This window comes from Mastigoproctus giganteus, chromosome 1 (assembly GCF_048544385.1).
Source record: "Mastigoproctus giganteus isolate SK-2022 chromosome 1, ASM4854438v1, whole genome shotgun sequence".
Lineage (NCBI taxonomy): Eukaryota > Metazoa > Arthropoda > Arachnida > Uropygi > Thelyphonidae > Mastigoproctus > Mastigoproctus giganteus.
In genome coordinates, this window is record NC_143575.1 from 270464298 (window position 1) to 270487971 (window position 23674).

The following is a 23674-nucleotide window of genomic DNA, read 5'->3' on the forward strand; positions in this document are numbered from 1 at the left end:
TTCATATGAGGGACCCAACTGTGTCACAGCATTCATGGACGAGATTTTTGGAGTTCGTGAATCGTCAAAACGTGGTCGCGATGGTCGAAACATTAGCCACATCGAACCCAAATACAAAGATGTGCGGATAATAGCACACAATTTGCGAGGGTTCGATGGTTACTTCGTACTGACTTACCTCTACGGTAAGAACTTCGAACCTCGTGTTATTTTTGATGGCTCTAAAATATTAGGAATTTATCATTTGAAACTAAATCTCATCTTCTTAGATTCTTATTCGTACTTATCAGTTCCCATTAGGCGGTTACCTGAATTGTTCGAATTACCTGAGGTTCCAAAAGGATTCTTTCCACATGCATTCCATACTCTACAAACTACAGATTATGTGGGTCCTATTCCAGACAAAAAACATTTCAAACCTGAATTTATGTCGAAGGAGGATAGTGTAGAGTTCCAAACATGGTACTGTCAGAAGAAAGACCAATCGTACGACTTAAAGGCAGAGCTCATTGCCTATACACTGGACGATGTACGGGTATTACGTGACAGTTGTAATAAGTTCAGATCTCTCCTAATCGAAATCTCCGACGTCGATCCGTTCAACCAAGATATCACCATAGCAGGAACATATAGTAGAATTTTCACTAGGAACTTTCTACCCCAAAACACGATGGCTATCCTCCCCCCAGGGGGGTATCGAGGGTCGAACGTCCAAAGTCGAAAAGCAATTGCATGGCTGTCGTGGCTAGAACAACAAGAGAACGCACCGATACGACATGCCCGTTCGGTGGGGTGCGAGGCTCGGATTGGGCCCTTTATCGTCGATGGGATCCGAGATAAAACAGTTTACGAATTTCATGGTTGTTATTTTCACGGATGAAGGATCTGTTATCGAGGTAATACGCTACAGACAAACAGAAATCTACCATGTCAGTTCTCTATGAAGAAACGTTGGATCGCGAAACGTTTCTGAGAAACCAAGGCTACAACTTGGTTTCCATATGGGAATTTCAATTCGATGAAATGAGAAAAAATAACCCCGTCTTGAATGCCTTTGTAGCCAGTTTGAATATAACAGAACCGATTACCCCTAGAAGTGCCCTCAGAGGTGGTCGTGTGGATTGTTTTAAACTGTACCACAAAGCAGATGAAAACGAACAGATTCATTATGTGGATTTTTGCTCCCTATACCCCTGGGTGTGTAAATACGGAGTGTATCCTCGTGGCCATCCAAATGTTATTCTGAGAGATTTCGATTACAGCAACAGAGCATACTTTGGCATTGCTAGTGCACGTGTGCAAGCACCAGAGAAGTTGTTTCTTCCAATATTACCGATAACGTGTAATGGAAAGTTAATTTTTCCTCTGTGTGCAAAATGTGCTCAGGAAGAATCAAATCTCTGTAATCACGAAGATACGACCATAAAAGGCGTATGGACAACTCCAGAACTGGATTTGGCACGTGACTATGGCTACAAAGTTGTCGAATTCTGCGAAGTGTGGCACTTTGATGAAACACACGAATCATTGTTTGGTGGGTATATCGATTCCTTCTTGAAAATTAAACAAGAGGCTTCGGGGTGGTATCAGGGTATCGATCGTGACACCTACATCCAAGAATTAAATCAGAAGGAAGGTATTACACTTGATCCTGCACAAATTAAAAAAAACGCGTCGACGCGCTCTGGGAAAGCTGTGTATGAATGCTCTGTGGGGTAGGCTTGCCATGCGGACAAATCATGTAAATACTGTTCTATGCTCGTCATAGTTGAACACTTCATGGATGATGGTAAAATTATTCACGATGCTCGACTAGTCACTGAAGAAAAAATGCTGATAGCATACAGCGTTCTTGAAGGTACAGAAGCCCCATATCGTAAAGGAAACGCTGTAATAGGGTCCTTTGTTGCTTCGTATGGACGAATTAAACTGTATAAAGCCATCGCACCTCTAGGAGAGCGTTTAATTTATACAGATACTGATAGTATGGTATTCTCATATAAGCCAGGCGATACACTTCCATCTACAGGCCACTCACTAGGTGAACTAGTAGATGAATTGGAAGGTGACATTATTTTAGAATTCGCTACTTCAGGACCCAAATCGTATTCGTACAGAACACGCTCAGGCAAATCTGTAACAAAATGTAAAGGCATTACCCTAAACGAGAACAACAGCCGACTCGTAAACTTGGATGTAATGCGATCAGCGGCGATGGGTGAACAGGTTGAAGTGACAGTTCCTGTACCGTTCAACGTGAAGCGTGACAAATGGCAGTGCAAGCTACTCCATACATCGTTAACTAGGCGGTATGGTTTCACATTTAAGAAGCGCATAGTTGGGAAGGACACCCGTATATTCCCATATGGATACTTCCGTGAAAAACACAATCAAAAATGATTCGTCGGTTATAACTCTGTCACTATGTGCTCCTTTATCCACCCCTTCACGTGTCGCGGCTGGTGGTACTCAAAGCGGTAAAACTACCTTCATTCTGTCCCTTATTAAAAACAGCGAACAGCTAATTTCACCCCCTCCGGAGAGAATAAATTACTGCTACTCAGAAGAGCAGGACCCCTTCTTACAGTTTCCGCACGTTGAATTCGTAAAAGGCTTGAAACTGCCCGAAGTCGATAGACGTGTCAGAAATCTAATCATAATCGACGATCTCCTACCCGTTGCGAAAGACAGTTCCGAAATCGCTGAAATATTCATTAAAGGAAGACATCACAGGAACACAAGTATCTGTCTTCTCTCCCAAAATTTGTTCTGTCAGGGTAGTCAATATAGGACCATCAGTCTTAACTCACACTATTTAATCGTTTTTAAAAATCCCAGAGATTCCCGACAAATATCTCACCTAGCCTCGCAAGTATTTCCAGGGCGTTCAAGTGTTCTAGTCGAAATTTATAAGGAGGCCACAGAAAAACCGTTCTCATATTTATTACTGGACTTTCGACAAGATACGCCAGAACAATTACGTCTGCGCTCGTGCATATTACCGGAGGATGGCCCGTCAATTACATATGTACCTTCGTGGCTAAAAGACTCCGAAAACATAGTGACTTCATCAGGTTTTTGTCTGGTGCCAGCCCCAAGCAAGCAAATACAATTTTGAGACAGGCATCACATTCTGAGGTCACTGTTTTGTGCGAACTGTGTAAGAATTTACTAAGAGGTGACATACCAATCACCCCCCAAGAACGTCTTAGACTGCAGCGCAAAAAGAAACTGCTGCGTGTTCTAGCGGATAAAAAGGTCCCCTTCACAAGGCGACGGAGACTTATTACCCAGCAAGGAGGAGCACTGTTTCCCTTACTGGGCGGTCTGATAATTCCACTGATAACATCGCTAATAAGAAAATGAACGACTCGTTCAAAAAATATTTACTACTGGCACCACCAGAACACCAACGGATGATTTCTCTGGACGAAGAGATATCCAGAATTCTGAAGAGACAGGACATGTCGATCGAATCCAAGGTGAAGGCTTACCTTCAAACATTGCAGGCTTTTCTGGGACTGAAGAAGAAAAGCGGGCCTCCGGAGGAGGCCCTCGTGCTCCCTCCAGCGGCGGCCGGGGAAAAGCGCGCGCCCAAACGTGCAAGGAAGAAACCGTCGATTCTGACGTCTCCCCGTCGCTTGAGAGGAAAGAAAATACAGTGGGTAAGCATGTAAGTACACAATTTTTTTTTTTTAAATTTGTTTATTTAAATGATCGATTACATCAAAAGTGGCAATAATGTCATTGCCCCACAAATTTTTACAATAACATTCGTTAACAATCTGTCTCATAGTAATACCGCGACATCTATGGGTTAAAAAGAAAACACAATGCAGTCCACAAGCTCTAGATTCCCGATGTTGTATTACAGTCTTGTTATGAGTCCACTTGCGACTTTGCCTTTTCAGAAACGCCGCAAAATCTTCGGGCGGGGGGCGGGCAAACGTGTCGAAGTAATCGGCTTCTTCTTCTTCTCCGAGGTAAATAGCTATCCAATGGGTTCCTGGTCTGTCGGATGGATTGGTGTTGACAACTAGAAGAACCGGTTTACTAAGAATGTTCGTAGGCAGTTCGTCGCGAGCACATACACTTATTGGGTAATCTTTAACAACACTTTCCAACAAACGTGCTATTTCTTCAGTGTTCATAATCCAGAAGAACCGACCTATCTTTTGTTAGCGAAACCACGTTCTCGAAATCACTGTACAAGACGCATGTGACGTTTTCAGGCAATGGTGAGGAAAATTTCAGTTCGAGACGTACGCTCCCCCGTCTCAGTGCACTAATGTGTTGACCGATGTCGTTTTCGTCCGGTGATAGATCAAAACCGTACAATACATTACCGACTGAATACTCGGAATATGACAAATCGTTTCCGGTGTCTTCCGTCCATTTATTTAATGAAGAGAAGAGCAACAGATACGATCTCGTATACTGTCCTGTCTTGAAGTCGGGAGTCAGAGGTATTGACGGGTACTGAATGCCATCGGCAGTCACTTGTAAGTAACACAGGTTGAAGTGAGAGAAGTTAAAAGGGTTACGAGCGTACGATCCATTGAAACCTTCGCTCGATACCAAACCCACAATCACACGCGATGGAATTTGTCCTAGGAATATATTATCACGTGTGGAATCTACCATTCCTTTGGGAATAGAAAAGTATGTCACGTTCACGCGATTAATCGGGTACACGAGCGGGTTCTTCTCTAAAACACTGATGTGTGCTAGTTGGATCTGAGGATTCAATTTCACTTTACGCACGAATAACGTTGCTTTCATAATGTTCAACTTGGCAGTTGACGAATCGTTGGAAAGCAAACAAAATTCGGGGGAACTTCTTACAAGTCGTAAACGGAGGGAGACGCTATTCAATATGTATTAAACTGGTGACACAGATCGAGTCGAAGTCTTCCTAACATCTCTGCAGTTTTCGATTTTGAGAAGGATTTCGATCGTTGGTACATACCACTGTCGTCTTTCTCAAACATCTGTTTAACATCGGGGTACTGATCTTTGACGTACATCTCTGTTGTCAGTTGCGAATTCTTGGCTTCCCGTCCATAGTTAAGAAGCGTTTCCAGGTATGCACGATAAGGGTACGTATTCGACTCGACGATGGGTTAATCAGTTTGTCTTGTACAAAGAGATCGACTTGACTGAATAGAGAGTGAAAGAAATTGTTAACGACTCCTACTTTATCATTTTCTTCCAGATCTTTTCCATCGCTTCTCGTGATACGCACCTTCAACCGCAAATAACTTTTCCCGAGGTCTAGATATTCTTCTGAAGTCCCCGGAATATAGAACACATATTAGTGGCGGGTTTACTGAAAAGATCCAACTCAGCCATCATAACCTCCATCGAAAATATTGCGACGTCTACGTTTACCACCGCTCTGATTATGCACCTTGTCTTTAATGGCTTGCCCTACTTCTGATACACGATTTAAAAACGAACGTTTAGGAGGAACACCTGATATGACATCATCAACGATATTACGTCCTGCCAACAGTACTTGTCGACCTATGAAAGCTGCTGCAGGTTTGAGTATCGGTGTGAGAAAACGGAATGCTGTTCGGAAGATGCTTCCTAAACCGTAACCTCTCTGGATAGAGGGCCCCGCGAAGTAGGGGTTCCCCCCTGCTTGCATTGTGTAGTAATGGACGTACGCATTCATCGTTCATGGAAATGGAGTTTAATTGTAGTCTTTCCCTCACTGAACGGCACGAATTCACCACTATCTGTACGCACTTGGATAGTAACGGTATGGAAGGTGTTTAACTGGAGTGGATAATAATCTAAATGCGAGAACTCTCCGTTATTGGAAAACGATACGACTCGTAACAGTGGAGCCTTTGTGTCACCTACAACTTGATCCTCAATTAGGTTTCAATAGACGAAATATGAACTGACGCCTCTATATATATCTGCCTGGTACTTAGCGTAAACTCTACCTTCTAAATCTCTGCCTAGTTTTTCGAAACCTAACATCTGACCGAGCCCTGTTTTTGGGAAGCGAAAGTAACCCGAAGGATCGATTTCTATAGACACTATACCTATGGAGTTCACTTTTGCGTCGATCTGGGGGGCCAGTTTCATCATGGCGTTAAGCACCTGGGATATACTTTTGTAGCTCCCTCGTGGTAGTTTACAGACCTGAACAGCTTCTGCTTTCTCACCCCGATATGTGATCGTTCTATTGGATGCTTCTTTAGGCATTGTGATTTCCTTCTTGGAAACCCAATAACCGACGTGATAATTTCTGAAAATATGGAACCCTCCCTGATCCTCGCTAAATGTCTTATCGAGACCTATAACCCGTGTAAAAACTTTAGAGATTTTCAACATACTCTCGTTCTTCTCTCTTAACGTGAACTGTTCTTTCGTTCCGTCCGTTTTCACTTTCAGTTGAACGTCACTGTCGACAGAATTAACATCGTCGATACGTTTTGAGGAAGTGGTTTACTTTTCTTTTAATACTGTCATCGCTCTGACTTCTTTTTTCTTTTTGGGGTACAGTGAGAATATGTTCCATCCATCGGAGATATTATCCCATGAAAGAGGGAAATGTACTTCGGCTAGTGCCACTTCCCATTTGCCCGAGAGAGAAACAACATTAGGCAGATCCACTGTGAATTGTGACTGAGAATTTCCAGGATGCAGATCCATACTAGCATTACTGGGTAGTGTAAGGAAAAACATCTTGTGAGCTGACCCAACTGTTGAAGCTTTGCGGGTAGCCTAACCATTTGACTAATAACTGACGTTGGCCTCTAACTGTCTTTTGTTTAAGTACCTTTTCGATAGGGTAGACATCAGGGGGAAGATTATCGTCAAAGTTAACCTTCTGTAACTGTGTTTCGTAAAACGTTCCTTCTATCTGCTCACCATCACGACCTGTCACACTGTACACAACAGGGTTACGCTTCAAAACACATGTAATAGTAAACACTTCTCTCGTCCAATTCCCCCAGTAACCTTTGCGAAAAGGGTGAGACCCACTGCTCAAAACAACTCTATCTCCGATTTTAAATTTCGGTTTCAGGGTTTTGGTATGGCTGTGGTAGAGTCTTTTATATACTTCTTCTTCGTTAGCAAGAGTGACTTTTACGGGGGCCATACCTATAGAACGATGGGTAGTACGATTATACGTAGCCACAATATCGTCGAGTACGTGAATATATTTCTGACTTTTGGAATAAGAAATCCACTTATAAATTTTTATTTTCAGTGTCCGAATGAAGCGTTTGGCAATAGCTGCCTTCTTTTCTGATCTTGTTGTATAGAAATTGATACCAAGGGAAAGGAATAACCGACGAAGAGGAGCATTAGCGAATTCTTTTCCTTGGTCGGAGTTAACACAAAATGGTGTTTGTTCTTCGAAAATAGATTTGAACGCCTGCACAACCTCGTTGGATTTTTTGCTTTTCAGCTTTCTGACCCAAGAATATCGCGAGAAACAATCCACACAAACTGGAAGGTAACGATATCCATCGTTCGAGTCGGCGAGAGCCGACATGTCACCCAGGTCACATTGAAAAGTGTGATTAAGTCCGGGAACTATAATTTGGTTCCTCCAAAAATTAATTCTCTGCTGTCGATGTCTCACGTAAGTCGGTTGACTAGCTAGGAATTCGCGCACAACATGTCTTGGTAATTTAGTATGTTTTTGAAGAGCATCAATAGAACTGAAACTACCTATTACTTTAGGATTATAATAGTCTGCTAACATTTCTCTTTCTCCACAGGTAGGGAATAGACAATGTCGAAGGCATCGCACTACTTATATTTGCCATCATCCTGATATTATCTAGGAACAGCAGCAGCACTAGAATTGGAGTGGTTCTGAAAAAATGTTACTGTTTGTTCATATGTGTACCTTTTTAAAAAATGTTCATTAAAAGCAGAAATTTTCTTTGGTGTTTGAGTTTTTTTTGATTTTAGGAAATGTGTCAATAAAATGGTTTACACATATAAGCTAAGACAAAAATGAGAAGATAATAATTACACAAAAACAATAAAAAAAAAAAACAAAGAGAAGATATACAATAATGATAAAAAAAAAAGCACTAATTAAAAAATTCGGTATTTGCTCATGCTTTTATACTTAGTTTTATATTTAGAGGAAACATTCTCTGATCCCTAATTGATTTCGTATGTTTCTTCACCCCAACCATCTGAAAAGAACATCTCACGTTTAAAAATAAAAAGTCATCCTCGTGCTGTCACATTACACAATTATCCTGATGACCGTTAATTGAGGAGGATGTCCCGTAGAATCATTCGTTCACCCCAACCATCTGAAAAGAACATCTCACGTTTAAAAATAAAAGTGACGGTCCTCGTGCTGTGACATTACGCAATTATTCTGATGACATTATTTGAAAGTGAAAAAGGATGTCCTCGTGCTGCGACAATTAACACAAATATTCCAATGACTTACAGGATGCGTAGACCGCTTTATATATATGGCATGTATACGGTCTGTCGTTACATTTGCTGTTTTTCTACAACTGCTCTGTGTGTTTTTTTCGTGTCTCAGATCGACCAGTATTCTACGAGTCAGTAATATGGAACCATGCCAGAAAAAAGGCTGCGAATACATGCGTTTTCCCCGCCATTGGCAAGGAGTCGCTAGTAGACCTTTCCTCAACTGGTTAGGGGAAGTTCAACTTCCAGAGAGCAACATAAAGTCGCTGGATCAACCCACTTGCTATCGTCCGAGTTTATCTACAGCCCGACCGCTCCATCCTTTCTCCAATTGGGCTCTCATTGAGCTAACGTTTAGAAGAAACGAAGAAGGAGCATTGGTGCCCAAGGAAATAGCAGTCTTGAGTTGGGACCACCAGTTTCTAGCATCAATTCCCCGACCCCACATCTCCCGTTTTGGATCTTGGCTGAACGATATTGTTAAACCTTACAATAACATATTAACTAGCGGGGAAGAAAAGGTAAAGTGGCTTGAAGGATTGTTTCCGTTTAAAACGCTGATCAATGCAAATGTTTTCAACCTACCAGACCATTGTTCTTCTTCTACCCTGTTTCATCGTTGCCCATGGAATCACCCTGAGGACCAATGTGCAGTGTTTTCTGTTAATGTTCTTAAGCACCATTTGGAATCCCTAGGTGTTATTAAGGTAAGAACTATCCCTGCCAAGAGCGAGTGGTGGGAATAATTTGTTACTTTTTCTCTCTACATTTTTCATTTGTTGATTGGGTGAGTACATGTATGGCTAGTTAAAAATGTATTTTGGACATTCTCAAGACAATGAATTTTTCTTTTTATCAAAGGATCATAGTTGAAAATGTATTTTGGATAGTCGCAAGACAATGAATTTTTCTTTTTATCAAAGGATCATAGTTAAAAATGTATTTTGGATAGTCGCAAGACAATGAATTTTTATTTTTATCAAATGATCAATAAAGGGTTAAAGAGAAGACAGGAATTTTCTTTTGAGTTTTTTATCTAAGGAAATCTGTCAATAAAATGATTTACACACATAAGTTAAAACAATAATAAAGAGTTAAAATATGAGAAAATATACAATAATAAAAAGTTCTATTAAAAATTGTATTTACAGATTGAATCTCTAAGGAAACGAATCTATAAAAGGTTAACACACAAGAAAAAGACTCTGGTGGATTAGTTAATAAATACTATGACAAGACAATTTTTATCAAAGGAATGGTTAAGACTCACACCAAAGAAATTATACAATAACACACAATGAGAAGACAAATGAATACACACAATGAACTAAAGAGAAGACAAATGAATACACACAATGAACTAAAGAGAAGACAAATGAACTTGATTTTTATCAAAGGGTTAAGGTAAGGAATAAAATACGAACTATTCGGTAAGCAGGTGGCACCATCTAGGGTACGAAATATGAACTAAATATCATTTTATCACCGCCAATCGTTGTACAATATGCAAATGTGTTTAAAACACTCCAGAACCTTCAAACCTTTATACAAATGTGTTTAAAGACCTCCAAGCTTTATGCAAATGTGTTTAAACCCCAAAAAAAATGTATTTTCAGATTGAATCTCTAAGGAATCGAACCTATAAAAAGGTTTACACACACACAAGAAAAAATGCCTCTGGTGGATTGTTTAATAAACACTATGACAAGACAATGAATTTTCTTTTTATCAATGGATCAATAAAGGTTTAAAACTATGAGAAGACACACGCGAAAGAAAATATTGAAGATATACAATAAAATGTATTTTCAAAAAGGTTTACATACACACAAGCAAAAGACTGGTACGGTAAAAAAAAAAAAAAAATTAAAATAGAGAAATATACGTGGTGTCATCTTCGGTAAGCACGTGGCGCCATCTAGGGTACGAAATATGAACTAAATATCATTTTATCACCGACAATCGTTGTACAGTATGCAAATGTGTTTAAAACACTCCAGCACCTTCAAACTTTTATACAAATGTGTTTAAAGACTTCGAAGCTTTATGCAAATGTGTTTAAACCCCCATCATATCTACTGGTGATGTAAAAAGGGAAGGCGCGGAGCTGGAAAGAAAAGAAGCCAGGTCGTTAACGTAGACCAAAAGTGAACGTCTCACCGCCCCCCTACCCACAGTGCGGCAGCCACATCCACGGTGGACACGAGTCCTCAAAATTCGCCTGCTTCAGCAGTCTCCCCAGTTCTCCTTAGAAACTACTGACATTGAAGTACACAAAAGTCCGTGAAGTTGATCGGTAAGTGCTCCTTCTTCAAATTGTTCGCTTATTTAGGCACCTCGGGCTCCTGACACCGCCCCACACACACACACACACATACCCACTCCACACAGATCAGTACATCCCTCTTAGGTAGACAGCTCCCGAACCGAATTCTAACAATGCTAGGGTTAAAGAATTATGTAATGTCGTGAGTCATCTAATGTCATGATATTGATCATTGAATCAACTTAGTAAAAGCGAATAAGATAATGTACCACTACTCAGTTGTCTAAGGGCCCACTCTAAAGAGGTAATTGTAAGGTGTATGGCCAATAACATGCTTGTCTTGACTCTTGCCCATAACCAACATGTGTGGAAGAGTTGTATTGTTAATAATCCTGTTGTTTATTAAAATGTTTATCTATTAGTCTATAAATGTGTCCATGGTCCTTTATTTTACTTGAGGTATTAATCAGATAGGCAATGATAAGATACTAAAGACCATATCAATAACGGGTTATTGCGGCTCTAGGTTAGAAAGGAAGACCCACCCTGGAAAACCTAGGGTATCACACAACGCACTCTAAAGGTCTGACCCTGCAAGTGAAAACAAACCCTTTTCACGATGGGGAGCGGATTCATCCTAGACTCTTCTTTGAGTTGAAAACCACTAGGCCCTAGTTGGAGGTTTAATCGCCAAGTGAGCATTAACTAAAGATTCCATTTAATGTTGTTATTATAAGACCAGGGGACTAGACCTCACCAACAATATTGGTTTCCGTGTCCAGGATTATCTTAACTATAACAAATAGGCCTGTCGTTGGGGAGACGTATGCCACAGAGACTTCAACTTCCCTGCCCTGACAAAGGAATCCTTAAGCTGGGCTGGGATTACGAACTGTCTAGCTGGAAATAGCGGTTCGATATGTTTAATAATCGATAGTCAATCATGTATCCATTACCGAGTATGGCTTGTCCCTGACTTTACGAAATCATACGAAGTAAGGAAAATCAATGGTATGTCTTGCTCCTATGTGGTCATTGCTCACACAGAAGAGGACGGACGCGACGAAGAGATAATCTTCGAGGAGTATGCTCGAACACAGAAGGGGATAAAAATGCAAGTGGTTGGGGCATATGACCAGCCAACAGGAATCACGGATTCCCAGTTAATTTTGCGTGTGGGACAACCCCAGGAGGCATACTTGGATAAGGCTGCTCCTATGTCAAGGCCGAAGTATGGTGAGATAGGAGACGTCCAATCTAACTATAGTGTCTCGAAGGATTTCATTTTTGATGAAAATATGATCACATGTCATTTATACGAAGCAAGAGTTACTTGCGGTAGGAAAGAGTCCTATTTGCTGAGGATGCTTAAAGGAAAAATTAACAAATTGCCGAAAACACGAACATATCATCAGTTCTATACAGAGCAGTCGGGACAATTATTATCAAAAATGGTTCGATCTGCACCTTTAGTGCTAGATCTGAACTTTAATGGATATACATTCTTCATGGAAACTCATACTGTATGTCCAAAACTATCACCTGAAATAACAACTCCAGTGGGATGCTATGCCTGTGACACAATGGTAGTAACGCGGGTGACAGCATCATCAACCTGTTTAGCCGGAAGAGTTGTAGTCACTTTTAAAAGCATTGAAGTAGCTACTAAATATTTATATTTGACTACCACAGCCACAGATTTTGAAATACAATTTAAAATGGATCAGAAGTGCCATGAGGAAAAGATTTGCCTCAGTGGACGCAAAATCTCGGAATGCCGCGATTTGAAATTTTGTTCAGACGACCCTACAGTACTAGTAATTCATCCAAAATATTCACAGGTAAAGACACAACCAAGTTTCACGCCAGGAGAAAATCCATGGGAAGCCTTTGTAAGGCTTATTCGAGGAACCAGTATGATTTCTTGGCTCCTCTATCCAGCGATCCTAGCTGCCATTGTTTTAGGAAGTTTATTTATGATTGGGGCTTGTTTGGCCTGTATAAAAAAGTAAGTCACAGGAAGTTCAAAGAATGCTCAAAAAAAAAAAATATGTATATACAGATTTATCTCATGATTTTGGCATCTCATTTTAACCAACAGTAGTGATTAAGAACTTTAGGAATCTAGAATAATTGGATAGGTAGTAAGGAAGGTTAATTAGTTTGAAGTTCAAGGGAGAAGAAAGGTGTGAAAATTTACCGGTCTCATCCTTTCTTTATAACTTACAAAGAAATGGAATGAGAGAAGAGCAAGAATAGTAAATTAGTCGTCATCTCTATCTCTTTCTTTACAGAAAAGAGAAAAGAAGACGAGGACGTATTGTAACGTTCGGAAAATTTGACTAGCAGTAGCCCTAGCCACAACTTTCCACTGAAAACAATGGAATGGAATGGAATCACCGAGTCACAGGAACATTGGAGGCCGCTATTGCACAACTATCGCACAACAACTATCCACTGTCCCCACAATCTATTATACCAGGTTGACACGTAATGCGTACGAACCAATGCGAGAGGCGTTTCCATCACTGGGGTATGCAATTCTAAATCCAAGAGGATGTGTGATTCCGTCTGGATCACATCGAACCATTAATACTGGATTAAGGATCCTAATACCACCTGGTTGCATAGGTTTTGTTGCCCCTCGTGAAGGCCACACGGTGTTGCCGTTAGGACTGAGATTGGAATCTCAAATGATTACTCCAATAACCACTGAGCCACTAGAAATCACTTTTTTTAATGTCAGTTCCAGGAGACTTGTGATTGGGCAAGGCGTAAGAATGGCCCGGATAATCTGCGAGCGTGTCGAATTCCCAGATCTAATGGAGGGACGCTTAGGATGCAATGTCACTCCTCATAATACTGAACCGTCTTTTTTGATTCCTCAACAGGTTCTGGGAGAAGAATTTTATCGAATGAATCACAGTATGAAAGGAGTTTGTGTGATCTTGTGTAATTTTTGATTTATTTGAATATTTGAAGTAACACCGATAAAATGCAATGAGATGAGTGCTTCTCTTTTGCATCCATGGGATTCGTGGCCCAGATTTATTATGATGCATCAGTGGTAGAAATTGGTACGATCTTACAGGGCATTGCGGCTGAAGACCAGTCACATGTAGACTGCTTTGTCTGCTGTATGGGGAAGAATAAGCTGCTTGCACGAAATGGCTCGCATACTTTCGATCACATCACCTATCCCCTCCTGGAAATGAATGCACCTACTTTGAAAGGAAAACCTAAAATATATTTCATCCAGAACTGCCATGGTGTCAGGCTAACCGGCACTGAAGTACAGCCTGCAGAGACAAAAATTGACCCATCAACCATTCAACCCTTCGCCCATGCAGATTTTCTTTTAGTACATTCAGCAGTACAGGGATGCCAATCCTGGCAGATGAAGAAAAATAGGAGTGGGTTTCTTCAACGTCTTTGTGATAAGTTAGAAGGAGCCAATGGAGCAATCAATTTATTAGGGGTTCTCACCACTATGAACAGAGAGTTTGTGCAGATTTTCGAAACAATACAAGACCCAAAACCAGTACCCATAGAGCGAGTACCGTGTATCGCATCTTGGTTAACTAAATCAATGTATTTTGCTCCAAGTCTCAACCTCTTGGCTATAGAAGATCCTTGGGACGTACTTGACGCCCTGGAGGGTGCAAAGACCCCAGACCATTCAGACGGCCCCAGCGACAAAGAAAATTCCGTGGAGCTGATAGATTAGGGAAGATGAGCATTCATAAATGATCAAAAAAAAAGGGGCCACCATTATTTCAAAAAAAAAAAGGGAAAAAGGAGCAAAACAGACTTCTTTGTTTTGTAATTTTTATACAAAAAAAAGGAAATATATATATAATAATGAATAACCACACTAATAGTAGTAAGGATAATCTTTGGGAAAAATGTTATTGATCAAAAAAAAAAAAAAAAACCAACATTCTCAACAACACTGCCTAAGGCAAACTCATCATGTTACAGGCAAGTCAAGACAGCAAGGCAAATCTTAGAAATGTCATGGCTACCAGAGGAGCTGACCCCGTAGAGGATATCGAGGAGGTATTGGCTAATTTGAGAATGGACGTGCATCAGGCCCAAAGATACTATCTACACCCGCGGGTGTCCACAAACTTGACTACTCAGGAATGGTTGCAGCAAGCTCTGACAAATTCATTACGTATACAAGGACTATCTGTCCTGTGCCTCCGTCAGACTGAGACCTTAGTCCCTACGATCGAAGAACGAACCGAGAAAGAAGCTCTGTTCGCATCTGTTAAGGAACACATCCTGAGTATGTATCCCGATTCTACAGTATTGATAATTGGTTCAACCTCTACTGGACTTGATACATGATTCTGACTTAGATGTCCATGTGAAGTTGTCAGTTATGCACTCTAAGGTGAGAAAGGTCTCCGAGACAGAGTACTAGAAACCATATGCTCTGGACTTCGGAGGCGCACGAATTGTATGGGGGCAGACGCCATTGTTCAGGCCCGAGTTCCCATAGTTAAAGTACTCTATAACAGCTGTGGTACGAGACGAGAAACTATTATGATAGATATATGTCTAAACAATCGATTCGCCGAAACCAATAATGCATTGCTTCGGATGTATGTGGAGATGGACGTAAGGGTAAAGACCCTTATCTTGAATCTAAAATACTTAACGAGGAAGTTCCATATTGAAGGAGCAGGGCATAGTGGGATATCGTCATATGCGATCTCACTAATGGTGATCTATTATCTGCAGAAGGTTCATCCCCCAGTTCTCCCAGTCCTACAGGAGTTACCTGGAATTACCGAGGATTACTGGAAAAAGAAGCCTCCTGCCACATTCAGCATGAAGTAGAATGGATCTCTAAAACTTGGCCCGGACGGGAAAAGAATCGCGATGGAGTCGGGGAGCTATGGCTCCGAATTCTACTATACAATAGCGAGGAATTTGAGTACCAAAATGTCATTATTTCGGTAAAAAGAGGTGAAATGTTGTATAGAAGTGCCAAACCGGCGTGGAGCTCACCGCTCGTAGTCGAGGATCCCTTTGAGGACGACCGTAATCTTGGAAGACCACTCAGTTGGTCGAATTTCAAGATGTTTCGACAGGTTCTCAGATCTACACTTTTCGTGGCTACCACCACGGAAACTAACGTGGAAAGAAAGACCGCTGAAGTCTTAAGGAGTAAGAATACCTTCGCCAGTTCAGGGAAATAATCTGTACAAAAAGAAAAACGAAGTGAATAAACAGTGATGTAAAAAAAAAAATGTAAATAAATAATAAATCCCTTTTATTCGCTATTCGAAGTGTGAATAGGTCATTTTCTTCGTCGTGGAAATAAAAATTTGGATATTTTTGTTGCTGTTAGGAATAGATAAAATAAAATATTTGAAGGGAAGGTATGTCTATTATTTAGGTATAGACCTAAGGCTTTCAAGAGGATACGACAGAGATGAGTGGAGTAATGATTGTAATCCTTGGAGCTTTCCTGACCTATATCCAGGCTGTAGTCACCGAAGATGTTTTTCTCATGCAGCCGATCAATCGGACGGCTATTTTGGGGCAATCAGTGACCTTACCGTGTAGCAGTACAACCCCGCTGAAAAACTTCGAGTGGTTTAGAAATGGTAGGTCCCTAGGAGACGAATATCATATTGGAATCTGGACCAGATATGGTCTTGTTGACTCAACAGTGTCGAATACATACAATCTGCAAATCAAGCCTGTCGAATTGGAGGACAAAGAGAGTTTTCACTGTGAATTAACCCTCCTTGATGGGAGTGTAAGAGTTTCATCAAGAGCTTTTCTGACAGTATTGATTCCCCCAGATCCACCCTTTATTGTGGAAGGTGCCCAGTTTAATCTGATAGAAGGACAAGAATTAATACTGACCTGTCGTGTGATCTCAGGTAAGCCATCCCCAAGTGTATTTTGGAGAGACTGGGGACAACAAATAGTGACGTCAGATGTTATGTTAAAGGAGTGAGTAGACTCTGTAAACAAAACGACAATTGTAGATGTAACATGGAGCCTAAAATCGATCAACGATTCTTGGGACCAGAAAATCATTACTTTCGTCACGGAGCACCCGGCGCTGACTGAAATTCGTTATGACCAGATTGTCATTAATGTAAAATTCAAGCCTAGAATAACTATGCAACTTATGAAGAGCGCAAAAATGGTGGGAGATGACCTACAAATTTTCTGTCATGCTAAAGCGAACCCCAGCAAAATGAATTATTTCTGCTATCGGAATAATGTAACACTCCATGAGACCAATCGACCCTTATTGGAAATACGCAACTTGCAAGAAGAGAATGATGGAGATTTAATCTCCTGTTTGGTGGAAAATCAATTGGGGTTCTCAGTTAAATCCTATCGTATTGATATTATGTATTATTATTGTCCAAATTAAATGACACTGCCGCCCAGATCGGCGAAACAATCATTCTAAATTGTACCGTGTATGTGAAACCCCAAACACAAATTAAATGGAAGAAGGATGGAGTAATTTTCCCCAATGCCCACTCACAGGAGTTAATCATTGACAACTTGCAAGAACCAAAAACTGGAAGATATGAATGCTACGTTTCTTGTTCCCCATTTCCCACGATTCAGGATGGCTGTCTTGTATTTATTTCAGGTCCGCCTCTGGTGCACTGTAGGCTAAATCACGAAGCAGAATTGGAAGAAATTCTACACCTCTCATGTATGATTAAGAAGTTGCCACCAGTCAGAAACTGGTATTGGTCGTTCGAAGGACAGGCGCTTCCAGACCAATTTCGATGGGATCTTAAGGTTCACAACTATACCAGTTATACTCGTGTTACATTGATCCTTATAAGAGTCACCTCTGACACCTATGGTCAGTACATCTTTCACGCGATCAACGAGTGGGGTACAACAGAAATAACAGTTATGGTAAGTCCATAGAAAACGAATTTTGAATTTATAACTTTAGTGTTAGCAGTAGCCAGCAGCCTCACAGTTACTGTAGGTCTCGGAATTTTGATATTGACGAGATGTTGTTGTAAGGGAGATGACCATGGCCGTTTTGACGTAAATGAGATAGGGACACTAGCAGCTACCTACTTAGCGCCAATAGCCGGAATTGTTGAATACGAGGTAATTCTTTAAAAGGATTATTCTAAAAAAAAAAAAAAAATGTTCTTTTCAACCTCATCTACCTCATAACTCTATAATCAAAAAAAAAAAAAAAAAAAAAAAACAATATTCACAGCTACAAATTCAGAATGAGGCGGTGGAGAAGTTTTCAGAGTAGTAAAGGTCGTATCGTTTGTAAGTACACCTCCCCCATAGCGGGCGAATCACACACAAGATGTTCTACAGTTTCAAATTTAAAAGGCCAATCTCTCACTCGCTATGCGATGGACTCAACAGAAGAAACTCACTACGAGATGTGTAGAAGAGTCCGTAAACGTAATCGAAACGTGAGGCAAGGTACCATGGTATTCGTTAACCAATTCAACCATATTCACAGTCCATTCTTACATGTCTGGCAGAAATACGGCAGGCAAGGTGTAGACACTTATCCTATAACGAGAAATGTATCAACACAAACAGTAATCAGCATCGTAGAGAGCAACATTATGAAGGTTAAACATGGAACCAACAATTTGGTTACCACTGCAAACTCGAAACAACCGGATAGTGCGGATTGCATCTATGATGAAGAGGCCCTTCCTCCTTTACCACTTTTATGTCTTCTTAGAAATTAAAAAATAAGATGCAGAACAACACATATAACCTATGTGATATATATATTACCACAACAAAAAAAAAAAAAAAAACATTTAAGTAGTTTTGAGAGTTGTCAGCTATTTGAGAGTTACTATTGTTACATGATAATCATCAGATTCGATTCAGACGTCCATTGATATTGCTATGAATTAAATAATCACCACCTATAGTATGTATAAAATAAGCAGCATATAACCTATGTAATGTATATACCAACGGTGGGCAAATGCGGCTCTTCGTTGAGTTAAGTGCGGCTTGAAAATCATTGGGACCAGAAAATCATTACTTTCGTCACGGAGCACCCGGCGCTGACTGAAATTCGTTATGACCAGATTGTCATTAATGTAAAATTCAAGCCTAGAATAACTATGCAACTTATGAAGAGCGCAAAAATGGTGGGAGATGACCTACAAATTTTCTGTCATGCTAAAGCGAACCCCAGCAAAATGAATTATTTCTGCTATCGGAATAATGTAACACTCCATGAGACCAATCGACCCTTATTGGAAATACGCAACTTGCAAGAAGAGAATGATGGAGATTTAATCTCCTGTTTGGTGGAAAATCAATTGGGGTTCTCAGTTAAATCCTATCGTATTGATATTATGTATTATTATTGTCCAAATTAAATGACACTGCCGCCCAGATCGGCGAAACAATCATTCTAAATTGTACCGTGTATGTGAAACCCCAAACACAAATTAAATGGAAGAAGGATGGAGTAATTTTCCCCAATGCCCACTCACAGGAGTTAATCATTGACAACTTGCAAGAACCAAAAACTGGAAGATATGAATGCTACGTTTCTTGTTCCCCATTTCCCACGATTCAGGATGGCTGTCTTGTATTTATTTCAGGTCCGCCTCTGGTGCACTGTAGGCTAAATCACGAAGCAGAATTGGAAGAAATTCTACACCTCCCATGTATGATTAAGAAGTTGCCACCAGTCAGAAACTGGTATTGGTCGTTCGAAGGACAGGCGCTTCCAGACCAATTTCGATGGGATCTTAAGGTTCACAACTATACCAGTTATACTCGTGTTACATTGATCCTTATAAGAGTCACCTCTGACACCTATGGTCAGTACATCTTTCACGCGATCAACGAGTGGGGTACAACAGAAATAACAGTTATGGTAAGTCCATAGAAAACGAATTTTGAATTTATAACTTTAGTGTTAACAGTAGCCAGCAGCCTCACAGTTACTGTAGGTCTCGGAATTTTGATATTGACGAGATGTTGTTGTAAGGGAGATGACCATGGCCGTTTTGACGTAAATGAGATAGGGACACTAGCAGCTACCTACTTAGCGCCAATAGCCGGAATTGTTGAATACGAGGTAATTCTTTAAAAGGATTATTCTAAAAAAAAAAAAAAAATGTTCTTTTCAACCTCATCTACCTCATAACTCTATAATCAAAAAAAAAAAAAAAAAAAAAAAAACAATATTCACAGCTACAAATTCAGAATGAGGCGGTGGAGAAGTTTTCAGAGTAGTAAAGGTCGTATCGTTTGTAAGTACACCTCCCCCATAGCGGGCGAATCACACACAAGATGTTCTACAGTTTCAAATTTAAAAGGCCAATCTCTCACTCGCTATGCGATGGACTCAACAGAAGAAACTCACTACGAGATGTGTAGAAGAGTCCGTAAACGTAATCGAAACGTGAGGCAAGGTACCATGGTATTCGTTAACCAATTCAACCATATTCACAGTCCATTCTTACATGTCTGGCAGAAATACGGCAGGCAAGGTGTAGACACTTATCCTATAACGAGAAATGTATCAACACAAACAGTAATCAGCATCGTAGAGAGCAACATTATGAAGGTTAAACATGGAACCAACAATTTGGTTACCACTGCAAACTCGAAACAACCGGATAGTGCGGATTGCATCTATGATGAAGAGGCCCTTCCTCCTTTACCACTTTTATGTCTTCTTAGAAATTAAAAAATAAGATGCAGAACAACACATATAACCTATGTGATATATATATTACCACAACAAAAAAAAAAAAAAAAAACATTTAAGTAGTTTTGAGAGTTGTCAGCTATTTGAGAGTTACTATTGTTACATGATAATCATCAGATTCGATTCAGACGTCCATTGATATTGCTATGAATTAAATAATCACCACCTATAGTATGTATAAAATAAGCAGCATATAACCTATGTAATGTATATACCAACGGTGGGCAAATGCGGCTCTTCGTTGAGTTAAGTGCGGCTACCATTGAAAATTTAAATCCGTTTTTTTTTTATTATTTCAGAAATTTTTTCAGTGAATCTTGTTAAATTATAAAAATATAACTAAGTAACTACTATTTTGTTATACGGATTTTATGTTGTGTTTATTTTTTTTTTGTCTAGATATCTTGCTATTTTTATTTTGATTATAAATAAATCCGTGCGCATTTACACTGCTGGCGCCATCAGTGGACTTGTGTGTAAAAAGTTACGAGTGTAATTTTTCCGCGCCGTAAATTAATTTAATTATTTTGTTTCAATTTCAGACTTTGGAATTAAAGTTATTTAAATTTTTTGATAACATGACCTCAGAAAATATCAAAAAACGAAAATACGAACAAGAAAATAGAATCTTTCAAGAAGAGTGGGTAGAAAATTTTGCTTTTATTGACAATAATGGAAAGTCGTTGTGTCTTATTTGTAAAGTTACAATTGCAAACTACAAAGTAAGAAATTTACGTCGACATTACGAAGTAAGTCATCCCCACTTTTCAACTCAATATCCATTAAATTCAAAATTGCGAACAGAGAAACTTAAGTCCTTGCAATCTGGTCCTCATAAGCAACAAGGACTCTTGTCTTCTTTTAGTCGCGAAGATGACAGAGCAAACGAAGCTAGTTTTTTGATAGCTTGGAATATTGCTCGCGCCAAACGTCCATATGGAGAAGGAGAATTTATTAAAAGAAACTTGGAAGAAGTGGTTAAAGTTTTGGATCCAGATAATACAAAACTGCATAAATTGATCGCACAGGTTCCTATGTCACGGCGTACAACTGAGCGTCGTATTGGTGCAATTAGTAAAAATGTTGAAAATAGTTTGATGTTTGATTTGAAAAATTGTACAGCATTTAGTTTAGCTCTCGACGAGTCTACAGACATTCAGGATGTTCCACAATTGGCCGTTTTTGTCCGCTATGTATCTGCAGACGTAAATTTGAAGGAAGAAATGTTAGACCTAGTAGCTCTTATCGAAACAACTCGCGGTATTGATGTTAGAAATGCGCTTGATGAAGTAATGAATAGGTTTGAATTGCCTCGTGATAAACTTGTAAGTGTTGCGACTGACGGAGCGCCTGCAATGGTAGGGAAAAACCAAGGTCTCATTGGTCTTTTAAACAGCGATCCTAAAATTCCACGTTTCTTACCTCTTCACTGCATAATTCACCGCGATCATCTCATAGCGAAGTACTTCAAATACGAAAATGTGTGGAAGATTGTTTTGCAGATTTTGAATTTAATTAGAACAAATGCCAAAACACATCGTCAATTTAAGAACTTTTTAGAAGAGTTGCGAGGGAATGACGAAACAGATGAATTGCCCAGTGATTTATCCCTATGGTGTGTTGTAAGATGGCTGTCACCCCAACCAATCTGAAAAGAACTTTCACGTTTAAAAATAAGGATGTCCTCGTGCTGTGACATTACGCAATTATTCCGATGTTTCCTCACATCTGAAAATGTTACTGTTTGTTCATAGATGTACCTTTTTAAAAACGTTCACTCCAACCAATCTGAAAAGAACAGTATTTTTCTCACGTTTAAAAAGTGATGGTCCTCGTGCTGTGACATTACGCAATTATTCCGATGACGTTAATTGATGAGGATGTCCCGTAGAATCATTCGTTCACCCCAACCATCTGAAAAGAACATCTCACGTTTAAAAATAAAAAGTGACGGTCCTCGTGCTGTGACATTACGCAATTATTCCGATGACATTATTTGAAAGTGAAAAAGGATGTCCTCGTGCTGCGACAATTAAAACAAATATTCCGATGACTTACAGGATGCGTAGACCGCTTTATATATGGCATGTATACGGTCTTTCGTTACATTCGCCGTTTTTCTACAACTGCTGTGTGTGTTTTTTTCGTGTCTCAGACCGACCAGTATTCTACGAGTCAGTAATATGGAACCATGCCAGAAAAAAGTTTGCAAATACATGCGTTTTCCCCGCCATTGACAAGGAGTCGCTAGTAGACATTTCCTCAACTGGTTAGGGGAAGTTCAACTTCCAGAGAGCTACATAAAGTCGCTGGATCAACCACGTGCTATCGTCCGAGTTTATCTACAGCCCGACCACTCCATCCTTTCTCCAATTGGGCTCTCATTGAGCTAACGTTTAGAAGAAACGAAGGAGCATTGGGGCCCAAGGAAATAGCAGTCTTGAGTTGGGACCACCAGTTTCTAGCATCAATTCCCCGACCCCACACCTCCTGTTTTGGATCTTGGCTGAACGATATTGTTAAACCTTACAATAACATATTAACTAGCGGGGAAGAAAAGGTAAAGTGGCTTGAAGGATTGTTTCCGTTTAAAACGCTGATCAATGCAAATGTTTTCAACCTACCAGACGATTGTACTTCTTCTACCGTTTCATCGTTGCCCATGGAATCACCCCGAGGACCAATGTGCAGTGTTTTCTGTTAATGTTCTTAAGCACCATTTGGAATCCCTAGGTGTTATTAAGGTTAGAACTATCCCCGCCAAGAGCGAGTGGTGGGAATAATTTGTTACTTTTTCTCTCTACATTTTTCATTTGTTGATTGGGTGAGTACATGTATGGCTAGTTAAAAATGTATTTTGGACATTCGCAAGACAATGAATTTTTCTTTTTATCAAAGGATCATAGTTGAAAATGTATTTTGGATAGTCGCAAGACAATGAATTTTTCTTTTTATCAAAGGATCATAGTTAAAAATGTATTTTGGATAGTCGCAAGACAATGAATTTTTATTTTTATCAAATGATCAATAAAGGGTTAAAGAGAAGACAGGAATTTTCTTTTGAGTTTTTTATCTAAGGAAATCTGTCAATAAAATGATTTACACACATAAGTTAAAACAATAATAAAGAGTTAAAATATGAGAAAATATACAATAATAAAAGGTTTATTAAAATTGTATTTACAGATTGAATCTCTAAGGAAACGAATCTATAAAAGGTTAACACACAAGAAAAAGACTCTGGT

The 23674-nt window shown here is 39.8% G+C and overlaps 4 protein-coding genes across 4 annotated transcripts; 3 read left to right on the top strand and 1 right to left on the bottom strand.

The window, feature by feature from the left end:
* The first annotated feature begins 927 nt into the window (after positions 1 to 927).
* Positions 928 to 1719, top strand: LOC150091976 (uncharacterized). Its single transcript, XM_090370584.1, has one exon. The coding sequence runs from the start codon at positions 928 to 930 to the stop codon at positions 1717 to 1719; it is 792 nt and encodes a 263-aa protein (XP_090226710.1).
* A 4960-nt stretch (positions 1720 to 6679) lies between these two features.
* On the bottom strand, positions 6680 to 7735 carry LOC150091977 (uncharacterized). The gene is made up of 2 exons (XM_090370594.1): positions 7317 to 7735; positions 6680 to 7193 (listed from the first exon to the last, which is right to left on the bottom strand). The coding sequence occupies exons 1-2, from the start codon at positions 7733 to 7735 to the stop codon at positions 6680 to 6682; spliced, it is 933 nt and encodes a 310-aa protein (XP_090226720.1).
* A 5471-nt stretch (positions 7736 to 13206) lies between these two features.
* On the top strand, positions 13207 to 13662 carry LOC150091978 (deoxyuridine 5'-triphosphate nucleotidohydrolase-like). Its single transcript, XM_090370605.1, has one exon. It carries the CDS (start codon positions 13207 to 13209, stop codon positions 13660 to 13662), a length of 456 nt encoding a protein of 151 aa, XP_090226731.1.
* Positions 13663 to 13727: 65 nt separating this feature from the next.
* LOC150091979 (caspase-7-like) lies at positions 13728 to 14426 on the top strand. The gene has a single exon (XM_090370619.1). It carries the CDS (start codon positions 13728 to 13730, stop codon positions 14424 to 14426), a length of 699 nt encoding a protein of 232 aa, XP_090226745.1.
* Positions 14427 to 23674: the final 9248 nt, after the last annotated feature.

Bases quoted from the DNA above. Each gene is read 5' to 3' on its own strand.
- LOC150091976 (XM_090370584.1), top strand. From the start codon at position 928: ATGTCAGTTCTCTATGAAGAAACGTTGGATCGCGAAACGTTTCTGAGA.
- LOC150091977 (XM_090370594.1), bottom strand. From the start codon at position 7,735: ATGTTAGCAGACTATTATAATCCTAAAGTAATAGGTAGTTTCAGTTCT. The intron at 7,194-7,316 runs GTTATTCCTTTC...TTATTCCAAAAG, and splicing joins GCTAATGCTCCTCTTCGTCG to TCAGAAATATATTCACGTAC.
- LOC150091978 (XM_090370605.1), top strand. From the start codon at position 13,207: ATGCGAGAGGCGTTTCCATCACTGGGGTATGCAATTCTAAATCCAAGA.
- LOC150091979 (XM_090370619.1), top strand. From the start codon at position 13,728: ATGGGATTCGTGGCCCAGATTTATTATGATGCATCAGTGGTAGAAATT.